Consider the following 14233-nt stretch of genomic DNA (forward strand, 5'->3'; position numbering starts at 1 on the left):
TATGAGTGAGAACATGCGGTGTTTGATTTTCTGTTTTTGCGATAGTTTGCTGAGAAGGATGGTGTCCAGCTGCATCCATGTCCCTACAAAGGACACAAACTCATCCTTTTTTATGGCTGCATAGTATTCCATGGTATATATGTGCCACATTTTCTTAATCCAATCTGTCACTGATGGACATATGGGTTGATTCCAAGTCTTTGCTATTGAGACACGAGAATTTATCTGAACTATTCCAAGACAGGCATTGCACAAATCCATGGAAGATGGATTCTAGTGCTCAGAGTCTGGGCAGGAGATTCCATACTGTAGCCCATAACCATACCCAGCCCAGATGCCTCTGTGAGATAGTGCAAGTCAAGATTATTCAAAGTATTCTGGTTTTAAAAACATCTAAAAAAGTGGAGGTTTTTCACGTTATAATCGGTCAGCATTTTGAGCTGTATTTCTTCAGATACTTAGTAATACTTCCGAAACGTTAAGGTTAAACTCAACCAGTTTTCGTGAAATGATGCTTTTGTTTTTCTGGTAAGCTAAGCAAAGATTTAATAGCCTAGAGAGGAAAATTCTTTATTATATTAGTAACAGACTTAGGCCACAATGCTTTGAGAGGATGGGGTGGGAGGATTACTTGAGCCCAGGAATTCATGACAAGCCTGGGCAACATGGTGAGACCTCATCTCTATGAAAAGAAACAAAAAAAAAAATTAGCTGGGGCTGGTAGCATGTGCCTGTAGTCCCAGCTGCTGAGGAGGCTGAGGGTGGAGGATCCCTCTGAGCCCAGGAGTTGGAGTGAGCAACGGGACGTGATTGCACCACTGCCTTCCAGCCTGGGTGACAGAGCAAGACCCTGTCTCTAAAAATAATAATCATCGTATAATTAATCAATGATATAGAATAGATTTACTCAATTTACCTAACATTGATTCATATCAGTAAGTTATTAAATGGTAGTGTCATACCTTCCACTGTCCTTTTAATGATGTGCACGTGTATCTCTGCATCATTAGAAAGGCAGTGCTATCCCACTCCCTCTGCTTAGACCCAAGATAATTAGAGACTCTGCTAACAAGTTTGCCACCAGCTTGCTTTATTTTAGCTGCATCTCTAACATGAGAAGGGTAATAGAATGCAAAAGCCTAGAGAATGGGTTAATTTACAGTTATCACACATGCTGACGATACATATTCGAGTAACAACAAAACTTGGATTTAATGGATTATATGCATATAGTTTTCCATTGTAAAATTCTTGAACGATAAATGAGCATAACCTACAAGTCAAAAATTATAAAAAAAATTAAAATGACTCTTTGTTCCAGGGAAAAACCTTCAGCATCTGGAAACTGAATGATCTTCGTGACCTGACACAATGCGTGTCCTTGTTCTTATTTGGAGAAGTTCACAAAGCGCTCTGGAAGACGGAGCAGGGGACTGTCATAGGGATCCTCAATGCCAACCCCATGAAGCCCAAGGATGGTTCAGAGGAGGTAAGAGCCTGTTTCTGGGATTTGAGCGATGATTGTCCTCACAAGTTAACTGAGTTTTATCAAAGACGTTTGAGGCTGCACACAGTGGCTCACACCTGTAATCCTAACACTTAGGGAGGCCAAAGCGGGAGGATCACTTGAGCCCAGGAGTTCAAAACCAGCCTAGGCAACACAGTGAGACCCCCATCTCCACAAACATGTAAAAATTCACTGTGAGTGGGCGTACAACTGTAGTTCCAGCTATTCAGGAGGCTGCAGTGGGATGTTGAGGCTCTAGTGAGCCCTGATTGTGCCACTGCATGCCAATCTAGGTAACAAAGTAAGTCCCCATCTCAAAAAGAAAAGAAAAGAAAAAAGTTTGTATTAGTCTACCTCCAGAAAATAAGTCATGCTTTTATGTGATTGTGTCTCTGTGAATCTGGCTTTTCATGTTTTATTTATTCATTACCCACCAGTATTCTGAATTTCCACCTATTCTAAAATGTTTGTAACAACTACCTTTATTCTGTCTTTTCAAACTAGTTACAAAGTTCCTGGAGGTTTTTTTTTTAACTATTATACTCAGATTTCCTTAGATTCATACTTTTTTTTTTTTTTTTTTTTTTTTTGAGAGTGAGTCTTGCTCTGTTGCCTAGGCTGGAGTACAGTGATATATTCTTGACTCACTGCAACCTCCATCTCCTGGGTGCGAGTGATACTTCCACCTCTGCCTCCTGAGTAGCTGGAACTACAGGTGTGCACCACCACGCTCTGCTAATTTTTGTGGGGTTTGCGTGTGTGTGTGTGTGTGTGATGGAGTTTCACTCTTCTTGCCCAGGCTGGAGTGCAATGGAACGATCTTGGCTCACTTCAACCTCCGCCTCCCAGGTTCAAGTGATTCTTCTCCCTCAGCCTACCAAGTAGCTGGGATTACAGGCATGCACCACCATGCCCAGCTATTTTTTTTTTGTATTTTTAGTAGAGACGAGGTTTCACCATGTTGGCCAGGCTGGTTTCAAACTCCTGACCTCAGATGAGCCACCCACCTTGGCCTCCCAAAGTGCTGGGATTATAGCCATGAGCCACCACGCCCAGCCTATTTTTGTGTTTTTTTTAGGGACAGGGTGTCACTATGTTGCCCAGGCTTGTCTTGAACCCCGGGACTCAAGTGATCCACCTGCCTCAGCCTCCCAAAATGCTAGAATTACAAGTGTGAGCCACCGTGCCTGGCATGATTCCTTATATAAATTTTTATGGTGGCATCAAGAAAGCAGTGTTTTATAATTGAGGGAATTTTGCTTCATTGACTATGACAACCATAGCTGCAGTTTAAAATCAAAGTGAATTTTCATCTTCTCAAATACTAGAGTTTTGGCACTATCCACTGCTTCTCTAGGAAATCGCAAATCTAGACACAGTGTGAATAGCAGCTGGCAGTTCTCTACTCTGACCCAGCACGGAGCTTTCCTCTATTGTAGTCAGATTATTCTTTTCAAGAGAAGTGAGAAAAATGTTATCTCATTCCTTGCTTTCACCAGAGAATGGCAACAAATCTTCCTCTATTGGTTAGGAATGTGTTTGGCTGCAAATAACAAACAAACTTAAGTACAGTTTCTTTTCAACAATAAACAGTGGGACTTATTTTTCTTACATATATTTTTTAAAAATCCAGATTTAGACACTATAGTGATTTAAGAGTGACATCTCTGTGAATCTCAGCCTTTCTCTCCTGGTCACAAGATGCCTTTGAAACTCTAGCCATCACTGTGAAGTGGCATACTGTGGAAGGGTGCCAGTTTCTTGGAGAGGAACACCGTACACTCTTTACCAATCCCGTGGGAGAGCTCTAAACACCTTGCCAATTTCTACTATTTCTAGATCTGGTAGGTTCCCAGGTCTGGCTGGAAGCTTTGTACAAACCCAGCTGCCAGTGGTTCAGCACAAACCAAGCTACCCGCAGCTTTGCACAAGCCCGCCTGCGGGAGTATGCATCCAGGAGACAAAACACTTATACAAGTTGAGTGAAGCACCTTAGGCAGCGAGAGTCCACAGAAGCCTAGGATCTAGGTTGAGCCAGTCCACCAAAGCTTAGGAAAGGCACTCCAGGCAGGCAGAGTCCTGTCTGCTCATGGCGCTCTTCACCCTGCAGCGAAGGGATTGTGAAAGCACCCTGATCCGAGTTTTATAACCTGGAGGCCACTTGGCTTATTGAGCTCAAGTGTTGTAGGAGATCTTCTCATAGGAGGGGTGAGGACAAAGACCGAGCTATTTGGGACAGTCCCTCTTGGTACAGTCTCTCCACGAGGAGAATTGCAAACAAGAAGGGAGAGAGCTGAGTTCAGCGAGGACTTTCAGGAACTTGTCTCCCTCCAGTCATCTCCATTCAAGGCAAGAAGTGAGGAGGAAGGGGGAACCAGCCTCCTAACTCATTTTATCAGGAAAGCAAAAGCTTCCCTACCAACTCCTGTTTACGTCTGAGCATCTAGAACTTATCACATAACTAATGCTAGCTCTAAGGAGTGCTGGGAAAACAGGAAACAGGATCTATTACCTGAGGCTGAGAACTCGGCCAGCCCAGACAAAATCAGGATTCCATTCGCAAAGATGAAGGAAAGGATGGAAAATGGGAAGAGAACTGAAGGTGCCTTCTGCACCCCTGTTCCTAAAACAGTGATAGAGCACTGGCTTCAGATTCCTTTAGACCAGTGAAACCTCTCTCCTTGTTTCTAAAACTGATAGAGCACTGGCTTCAGATTCCTTTAAACCAGTAAAACCTCTCTCCTTTTTGAGACAGGGCCTCACTCTGTTACCCAGGCTGGAGTGCAGTGGTGCGATCACAGCTCACTGCAGCCTCAACTTCCCAGGCTGTAGTGATCCTCCCACTTCAGCCTCCCAAGTAACTGGGACTACACGCACGCACCACCACGCCTGGCTAATTTTTGTGTTTTTCTGTGGAGACAAGGTTTTGCCACATTGCCTAGGCTAGTCTCAAACTCTTGGCCTCAAGCGATCCGCCCGCCTCGGCCTCCCACAGTGCTAGGATTGTAGGCATGAGCCACTGCGCCCGGCAGTAACCTTCTTAAATCAGCACCACCCATTCTTTTTTCTATTCCTGCTAATAAAAGGCCATAATTTTGTCTGTCTTTAACTCCTGCCCCACCTTTTTCTTACAGGTGTGTTTATCTATTGATCATCCTCAGAAGGTCTTAATTATGGGTGAAGCTCTTGACTTGGGAACCTGTAAAGCCAAGAAGAAGAACGGAGAGCCGTGCACGCAGACTGTGAATTTGGTTGGTTTCAGCCTTGTTAGGATGGTTTCTGCTAAAGAAAAGAACAGTTAGGAATAAACTGTAGGTACTTTAGCTGTGATGACCAGTTTGGAATTGAGTGTCCCACTTAAAGGAAGAGCCAAAATGAAAAAATTTAATGTGTGGTTAATAATTGCCAGTTTAAAAAAGTGAGAGCAGGGGAAGGGTGGGGAGATTTAACCTCTTAGGAAAGTGATCTTTTATCTGACCAAGAGGTTTAAGACAGAATTTTTGTTTGCCTTCAATTCTTATAGTTCCACAGAGCAAACATGATGAAATACAATGAAAATTATATTTTAACCTATATTTTAACTCCATTATACCTTTTCTTAGGGCTTTTAAAAAAAATAATAGCTTCATTTAGGTATAATTCACATACCATACAATTCACCCTTTTAAAGTAAGCAATTCAGGCCAGGTGCGATGGCTCAGGCCTGTAATCTCGGCACTTTGGGAGGCAGAGGTGGACAGATCATCTGAGGTCGGGAGTTCGAGACCAGCCTGGCCAACATAGTGAAACCCCACCTCTACTAAAAATACAAAAATTAGCCAGGCTTGGTGATGGGTGCCTGAAGTCCCAGCTACTTGGGAGGCTGAGGCAAGAGAATCACTTGAACCCAGGAGGCAGAGGTTTCAGTGAGCCGAGATCACACCATTATACTTCAGCCCTGGGTGATAGAGTGAGATTCTGTCTCAAAAAAAGGATATAAATAAACAATTCAGTAATTTCTAATACATTCACACAGTTGTGCAACCATCACCACTGTGTAAATTCAGAACCCTTTCATTGCCCCGGAAAGAAACCCAGTACCCACTAGCAATCACTCCCAGTCTCCTCTCTCCCAGCCCCTGGTAAGCACTAACCTTACTGTCTCTATGGATTTGCCTCTTCTAGACATTTCATATAATGGAATCACAATATGTGGCCTTTTCTGTCTGGCTTCTTTTGCTTAGCATAATTTTTCTCACAATTGATCTATGCCGTAGCATTTATCAACACTTTATTCCTTTTTGTGGGTAAATAATATTCCATTGTATGGATATACCACATGTTGTTTTATTCTTTCATTGGTTGATAGACACTTGGGTTGTTGCCACATTTAGCTATTATGAATAATGCTGCTAACACACTCACATACAAGTTTTTATGTGGATGTATGTTTTCCTTTCCCTTGGGCATATACCTGGGAGTGGGATTGCTGGGTCAGTATGGTAACTGTCTAGATTTTGGAGGAACTGCCAGACTGGTTTCCCAAGTGGCCCCACGGTTTTACATTTCCACCAGCAATGGATGAGCTTTCCAGTTCCTCCCTGTCCTCATCAGCAACTGTTACTGTATTTCTTTTTCGTTATAGACATTGTAGTAGATGTGAAGAGGTACTTCTTAGAGTTCTTTGAAAGGATTAAATGACAGGTTTTGGTTTCAGCTTTTTTTATTCCCTTATTCCTTCCTATTAAATGAATTGGTGGGCAGGAAAGAATAAGGTGGGAGACGATTGGAAAATGCGGTTTCAGAGTGAAGTACCTAACGAATCTCCCCATGAGAACTAGATTCTTAAAAATCCATTGTCTGGACAGGGGCGGTGGCTCATGCCTGTAATCCTGGCACTTTGGGTGGCCGAAGTGGGCAGATCACTTGAGGCCAGGAGTTCAAGACCAGCCTGGCCAACATGGTAAAACCCCGTCTCTAGTAAAAATACAAAAATTAGCTGGGTGTGGTGGTGCATGCCTGTAATCCCAGCTACTTGGGAGGCTGAGGCACAAGAATCACTTGAACCCGGGAGGCAGAGGTTGCAGTGAGCCAAGATCACGCCACTGCACTCCAGTCTGGGTGACAGAGCGAGACTCTGTCTCAAAAAAAAAAAAAAAATCCATTGACACCATAACTACTGTTCACTCGGTAGAACAACGCTGCACCATCTCTCTTTGTTTCTCTCACTGAAAGGATAGCACTTGTCCGAGGATCAACCAGAGAAACAGCTAGAAAAACCTATCTGGGAGCTGATTTTGTTTTTAAATTATTTTTTACTGGGGCAAAATTAACAGTTAACCATTTTAAAAATGTATATAATTCAATGGTATTTAGTTGTGTAACCACCAGCTCCCTGGTTTCAGAATTCCATCACCCTGTGAAAACACTGGCACCATAAAGTCATCACTGCCATCCCCACTCCCTCCATCTCCTGGTGACGTCTAATCTGCTTTCTGTCCCTATGGATTTGCTTCTTCTGTAAAAGGACTTCTACAATATGGGACCTTGTGTATCTGACTTCTTTCACCTAACTTGTTTTTGAGGTTCATCCTAGAAGCTGATTTCCTTTGTAGAAAGAGGGCAAGGGGAATTTCATCAGAACAGTGCTTTCAGGGGCCTCGAAGGGAAGAACTTCTTCCCCTCGGGGACTGAGTACCCCTTCCACGTTGGGAACGTTCGTGGAGGTCGGCAGGGAGGACTCTTCCTGCGTCATGTTCCGGGAAGTGGGGAGAAGGAACTGTGTCTGCTCACTGCTGTTTCCTGGCCTGTCGCCCTCATCCTGATGCCACTGCTCTGCCTTTTGCAGCGCGACTGCGAGTACTGTCAGTACCATGTCCAGGCTCAGTACAAGAAGCTCAGCGCAAAGCGCGCTGACTTGCAGTCCACCTTCTCTGGAGGACGAATTCCAAAGAAGTTTGCCCGCAGAGGCACCAGCCTCAAAGAACGACTGTGCCAAGATGGCTTTTACTACGGAGGAGTTTCTTCTGCCTCATATGCAGCTTCAATGTAAGATGTTCTCGGGGCTTCTTTTGGGCAGAGGATTTTGCTTATCAAAGACTAAACCTCCTAGTTGTACCTTCCTGTAACCGTCATAGGATACTTGTACAGGTTTTATCTTTCATCACTCATTGCCTGAAACAAGTTGGTTAAAGACTGCTTTTATTCCCAGGTGGAGATAAAAACTTTCAGGAGACAGACAGATTGACTTATGTTGTGTTGAACTTTAAGACAGCCCACTCTTCTCTTCAACTTTTTTTTTTTTTTTTTTTGGTGTGGAATCTTACTCTATCACCCAGGCTGGAGTGCAGTGGCACAGTCTCAGCTCACTGCAACCTCCATCTCCCAGGTTCAGGTGATTCTTCTGCCTCAGCCTCCTGAGTAACTGGGACTACAGGCGCGTGCCACCACGCCCAGCTAATTTTTGCATTTTTAGTACAGACAGGGTTTCACCATGTTGGCCAAGCTGGTCTCGAAATCCTGACCTCAGGTGATCTGCCTGCCTTGGCCTCCCAAAGTGGTGGGATTACAGACATGAGCTACTGCTCCCAGCCCCTCTTTGTCTTCTAATGTGAATAGTGCACCTTTGTCAGGGCCATTAAAAATGTGTTAATTACAGTGTTAACACCCTTCTAATTATTTATCCTACGACTATTTGAGTGAGGCTACAGACCTCGTGGAACCCAGATTTCATTCAGTGAGTGAATATACTATGAAGCCCCACACGGGGAGTGGGGCGATGCTGGGCAGGCATCCATGGCCCCTTGCCTGGGGAGTCAGGGTCACTAGAGTCCCTGATGCTGTAATCCAAGGGTGTCCAATCTTTTGGGTTCCCTGGGCCCCTTTAGAAGAAGAATTATCTTGGACTACACATAAAATATACTAATGATAGCTGATAAGCTAAAAAAAAAAAAAAAAAGTCTCTTAATGTTTTAAGAAAGTTTATGAATTTGTGTTGGCCCACATTCAAAACCATCCTGGGCTGCGTGTGGCCCGCGGGCTATGGTTTGGACAAGCTTGTAATCAGTGGCCTCGTCACCACATTATATAAAGTATATCTGAGGACGTGGCACGAGGCAGCTACAGTTGATCCAAGAATAAAACATAGATTTTTGGTCCCAATCCAACAGGAATGGGGCCAGAGGACTCACTTCCTGTTTCTTTTTTAACAGTAAGCATGTTTTTGAGATTTAAAATGATTTCTGAATTTTTCCAATCTGCTAAAAGCAATACATGTATATTAGTCTTTTAAAAGAACATACAATTCAACCAATGGAGAAAATAGAAACCAACTATAATCCTACCACCTGAAAAACGGTTAGTTCTAGGCCAGGCACGGTTGCTTACATGTATAATCCCAGCACTCTGGGAGGCCAAGGCAGGAGGATTGCTTAAGCCCAGGAATTTGAGACCAGCCTGAGCAACATGACAAAACCCCATCTCCACAAAATGCAAAAAAATTAGCTGGGCATGGTGGCACACGCCTGTAGTCCCAGCTGTTTGGGAGGCCGAGATGGGAGCATTGCTTGGGCCTGGGGAAGTTGAGGCTGCAGTGAGTCATGAAATTGACTTGCTCCACTGCACTCCAGGCTGGACAACAGAGTGAGATCTTGTCTCAAAAAAGACCCCAAATTGTTAGTTCCTTGGTATATATACTCCTAGGTGTTATGTTTTGTTTTTTCATATGTATAAATTTTTAGTAATATAAAATGAGATCATATTGTCCCTATTCTTAGTATCCACTTTTTTTCCAGTGTAAAATAATTAATGTTTTTCTTGTCTTATGTATTTTTAGTGGCCACATAGCATTCTTTTACATACTCTGCCTTAATTCATTTAAGCAGTTCCCTATGGGGGAACACTAATGGTGTTTCCAGTGTTTCACATTATAAACAAAGCTGTCGTTCATATTCTACATTTTTGCATAATCCTTAATTATTTAAAGATAAATATCCAGACTGCTAGATCAAAGCATTGGGTTGTTTTTTGTTTTTGTTTTTGTTTTTTTTAATTTGCCAAATTTCCTTCCAGAATGACCTCAAGCAGAGGGCCTCTAGCTTTTTGTCTGTGACACAGTGCATAAACCAGTTATGCTATTGGGCCAGGACATTAAGAAAGCCTTCTTAGGCCGGGCGCGGTGGCTCACGCCTGTAATCCCAGCACTGTGGGAGACCAAGACGGGCGGATCACGAGGTCAGGAGATCAAGACCATCCTGGCTAACACGGTGAAACCCCGTCTCTACTAAAAAATACAAAAAAATTAGCCAGGTGTGGTGGCGGGCGCCTGTAGTCCCAGCTACTCGGGAGGCTGAGGCGGGAGAATGGCGTGAACCCGGGAGGCGGAGCTTGCAGTGAGCTGAGATCCAGCCACTGCACTCCAGCCTGGGTGACAGAGCGAGACTCCATCTCAAAAGAAAAAAAAAAAAGAAAGCCTTCTTAGATGGTGTTTTGAGAAATTTTGACAGTGTGTGTCATAAACGATGATATCTATGCCTTCTTTACCTCATCAGAGCGTTAGGGCTTTAGTGATTCTCCTTTTGGGGTGACTTGTCATTTCAGTGCAGCAGCTGTGGCCCCTAAGAAGAAGATTCAAACCACTCTGAGTAACCTGGTCGTTAAGGGCACAAACCTGATCATCCAGGAAACACAGCAAAAACTCGGTAATTTTGTTTTTCCATAAGAAACTTCTTTCTCCAGTTTAATGATGCAGTCTTAGGGATAAAAGACTACACATTGGGTACAACGTACACTGCTCCGATGATGGGTGCACCGAAATCTCGGAAATCACCACAAAGAACTTATTCATGCACATAAATAAATAAATAAGCGAGCAAGCAGTCTTTCGGGTTGAAAATGGATACAGCTCATACTCTTAAGTAAGAAGAATCCACTCATCACCTGTACTCAGTGAGTTGTGTGGTCTAACCTAAAGCAATCAAGCCTGGTTTGCAGGACCTTAAGGAAAAAAATAGCACATTGGTTTTAGCTGTGTCTTACCTTAGTATGCTTTTTACAATTTCTTGGTGTGTCTGGGTCCACCTCTTTACATCCGGCATTAGAATCAGCAGCATTACCTTCCTGGACAAACTGATTGGTTATCTTTTGTTAAAATGGGTCTTGGTCATAAAAACAAAAGAATTTTTAATAAAATAAAAATAAAAACAAGTCTTGATCAGAGAATGCAGCCCCCACCCTGGGCTTATGGTCATAAGCCGTGGTCAGGGACCCTTATCCTTAGTGCGTATTCCAGAAACAGGGTGTGGAATCACCCCCAGATTTAAGGGCTTAGTATTCTAATCATTACTAGAAATAAAATATACTGAGGATACCTGCCATCCTCTGAGTCCAATGATGGAGGTTAAGGGTTCTTCTCTTTCCTCTTGGTATTCTGTCTTCTTCGTTTACATATGACTAAAATTACGAGTGCAGAGTTTAGAAAGTGGTATGTCATATGACCTCAAACTATCTGAATGGGAATCCTCTAAAACTGGTGTTGACCTGGCACAGGAATACCCCAGAGGAGCCTGTCTTGCTCTGAGGAGTTCAAGGAACTGATGGACCTGCCGACGTGTGGAGCCAGGAACTTAAAACAGCATTTAGCCAAAACCACGACTTCAGGTACCATCAGCTGTGCGGCTGCACGTGTGTCCCTGTGTTCCCTCAGCCGCCCAGGGCACCCCCTCAGTCTGTGGGCTTCTGTTTCAGGGATCATGGGGATCCCGAAACCTGCCATCCAGTCCATCTCGGCCTCAGCACTCTTGAAGCAACAGAAGCAGCGTATGTTGGAGATGAGGAGAAGGAAATCAGAAGAAATACAGAAGCGGTAAGAGGAGCAGATTTAACATTCCCTGTTTGGGTTATCCATCTCAGGCGTCCTCAGAACGTCTTCATCGATTTCTAGAATGTGACTTCAGGTTTCGGTTGGCTGCGTTTTAACTCTGAAAGTGTAAAATAGTTTTCCCATAACCTGAATAGCATTTAAGGCTGTGTTATTTCTTACACTGGTGACTCCCAACACCAAATGGTACAGGTTAGAGTCGTTATCACCATGGAGAAGGGAAAGGGGTGACATGTATGTAAAGAGGGTTTTTGTGAAGGGGGAGAGCGTAGGTTCACCTGCTGGCTGTCATTTTCTCTCTCTCTTTTTTTGAGACAGGTTTTCACTCTGTCACCACAGCTGAAGTGCAATGCCGCAGTCTCAGCTCACTGCAACCTCCATGTCCCAGGCTCAAATGATCCTCCTGCCTTGGCCTCACAAGTAGTTGGGGCTACAGGCATGTGCCACTATGCCTGGCTAATTTTTGTGTTTTTTTCTAGAGACTGAGTTTTGCCCTTTTGCCCAGGCTGGTCTCAAACTCCTGGATGCAAGTGATTTGCCTGGCTGCCATTTCTGGGTTTTGCCACAATTCCGTATTTTATGACGGGCAGAGCCAGTGAGTAGAGTACAGTTCTTTGGATACATGATAGAAATGAAGCACTAAAAATGGAGAGTCATTTTAGAGGCAAAAGCAAGTGGAAATGTGTTACTTGGCTTCAGCCAATAATAAAAAAAATCAAGCAGAAAAGCGTATGGTAGGTGGACAAATGAATGATTCCTGAACTCAGGTCATCTGAATACTGGTGAGAGCTGCGGTTCACAGGCACTTCATACGTACTCCATAAACACAGCGTCTGAGCCTCCGGGGGCTTCTCAGCCTTGTTTGACTAATAGTGTGCCTGGAGGTCAGAGAGCTAGTTTGTGCTGGGGCCGAGTTTTGGGCTCACACATGTGCTCTGATGCTGAACCTTTTGCCATCCCGAATCTGGGCTGCTGAAAGGCAACATCCACGAAAGGGAGTCAACGATAAGACAAGAGGAAATTCTTTGGGAAAGTAAGCGATTGGGTTTGTTCTCAGGCAGATTAGTTGGAGGTGCTGGTGGCATATCTGTAGAGCTATTCATTGTGAGCCTATAGGTGACATAAATTATATACGTGGGCATAGAAATCTGTACAGAGTTGGAGGCCTCGTGGGAAATAGAGAGTGCCCATCAGTTTGAAGCATTGCACAATGAAAATTTTCAGAGTTTTGTTGGCCAAGGAAACCTAATCTTTGCGCAGGATTTGATAGGCAGTTTGCAAACACAGCCTGGAGCTTGCAAGAGTGGGTGTGTGGGGTCGGGAAGAGAACTGCTCTGGGACGGGCTGGTTCTCATCTTGAGCCTGGCCCTTGTGAGTAATGTGATCCTAGGCCTCAGTTTCTTCATTGATCAGATGATAAGTTTGGACTGGATGATTTCTGAGGTTTGTTGTTTGTTTTTAAATATCTCTTACCAGGCTGACTCAGTGGCTCATATCTATAATCCTAGCACTTTGGGAGGCTGAGGCAGGCAGATTGCCTGAGCCCAGGAGTTCAAGACCAATCTGAGCAACATGGTGAAATCCTGTCTCTACAAAAAATACAAAAATTACCTGGGTAGGGTGGTGCACACTGTGGTCCCAGATACTCAGGAGGCTGAGGTGGGAGGATCACCTGAGCCGGGGAAGCAGAGGGGCAGCGAGCCGCAATCATGCCAGTTCACTCCAGTCTGGATGATAGAGCAAGACCCTGTCTCCAAAAATAAAAGTAAAATAGCTCTTAAAACTGTTTGTTGCCAGGCGTGATGGCTCATGCCTGTAATCCCAACACTTAGTAGGCTGAGGCACGAGAATCACTTGAACTCGGGAGGCAGAGGTTGCAGTGAGCCGAGATCATGCCACTGCACTCCAGCCTGGGCAACAGAGCGAGACTCTGTCTCAAAAAAAAAGAGTGGGGCTGTAAAATAATCTCTAAGTTACAGTGCTTTTCATTAATGACTTCTAAATGTCTCACGTGTATTGTCTCTTCCCAGTAGCATAAACGAAGATGCAAGGAGATGCAATGAGTTCTTACAGGCCCTAGAGCTGACGGTAGGGGTGGGAATATAGTTCACACCGCATCTTCAGCTATGTGCACTGCGGATGACATCCACTGGACAACCAATTGATAAAAACACTAATCAGTTCTAAAGTGTTAGGACAATTACAGCTTATTCAAAGAAAACTCAATGGCGGAGTTAGTAAAGCTAATATTGTTCTTATTGTGTGCAAATTTGAATTACCAGCCAAGAAGGGGACATTATTTTGCTAACAACTAGCTCCCAGCTGGTGGCCTGCCTGCCGCCTCCCAGTCCACCTTAAGTTCTAGAGTTTTTATTTTCATAAACCCTGTTTGCATATTTTGACTGTATGTTCTTTAAAGATTTCTGCAGAGCTCAAGTGAAGTCAGGAGCCCAGCTGTGCCATCCTCATCAAGACAACCCCCTGCTCAGCCTCCACGGACAGGATCCCAGTTCCCCAGGCTGGAGGGAGCCCTGGCCACAATGACGCCCAAGCTGGGGCGAGGCATCTTGGAAGGAGATGATGTCCTCTTTTATGATGAGTCACCACCACCAAGACCAAAACTGAATGCTTTAGCAGAAGCCAAAAAGGTAACTGGCATCTCTTCTCTTTAACACTTGAGTTTGCATTCTGTAGGGCAGAGCTAGAGGAAGACGGACACCTAACAGCTGTTTATTAATCATGATCAGAGTCAGTGTAATTTGAAAACATGGTAGTGTCAATATAATATTAGAAGAAAGTTAGATCTGTTATCTCAACACTTTTTCTCGTCAGGCTACAAGAGGTAACCTAGAGGAAGATGGTGTTTTATA

General features: G+C 44.1%; 1 protein-coding gene across 3 annotated transcripts in view; it reads left to right on the forward strand.

Moving 5' to 3' along the window:
• The window catches only part of MCM10 (minichromosome maintenance 10 replication initiation factor), a 61295-nt gene that overhangs the window by 21741 nt on the left and 25321 nt on the right, over positions 1-14233 (forward strand). For all 3 annotated transcript variants that reach the window (XM_050803211.1, XM_050803209.1, XM_050803210.1), the window contains exons 8-14: positions 1322-1489; positions 4642-4758; positions 7335-7534; positions 10085-10185; positions 11033-11143; positions 11231-11348; positions 13783-14011. In XM_050803211.1, the coding sequence (XP_050659168.1) occupies positions 1322-1489; positions 4642-4758; positions 7335-7534; positions 10085-10185; positions 11033-11143; positions 11231-11348; positions 13783-14011 (1044 nt within the window). The remainder of the gene's footprint in view (positions 1-1321; positions 1490-4641; positions 4759-7334; positions 7535-10084; positions 10186-11032; positions 11144-11230; positions 11349-13782; positions 14012-14233) is intronic.

This window comes from Macaca thibetana, chromosome 9 (assembly GCF_024542745.1).
Source record: "Macaca thibetana thibetana isolate TM-01 chromosome 9, ASM2454274v1, whole genome shotgun sequence".
Taxonomy (NCBI): domain Eukaryota; kingdom Metazoa; phylum Chordata; class Mammalia; order Primates; family Cercopithecidae; genus Macaca; species Macaca thibetana.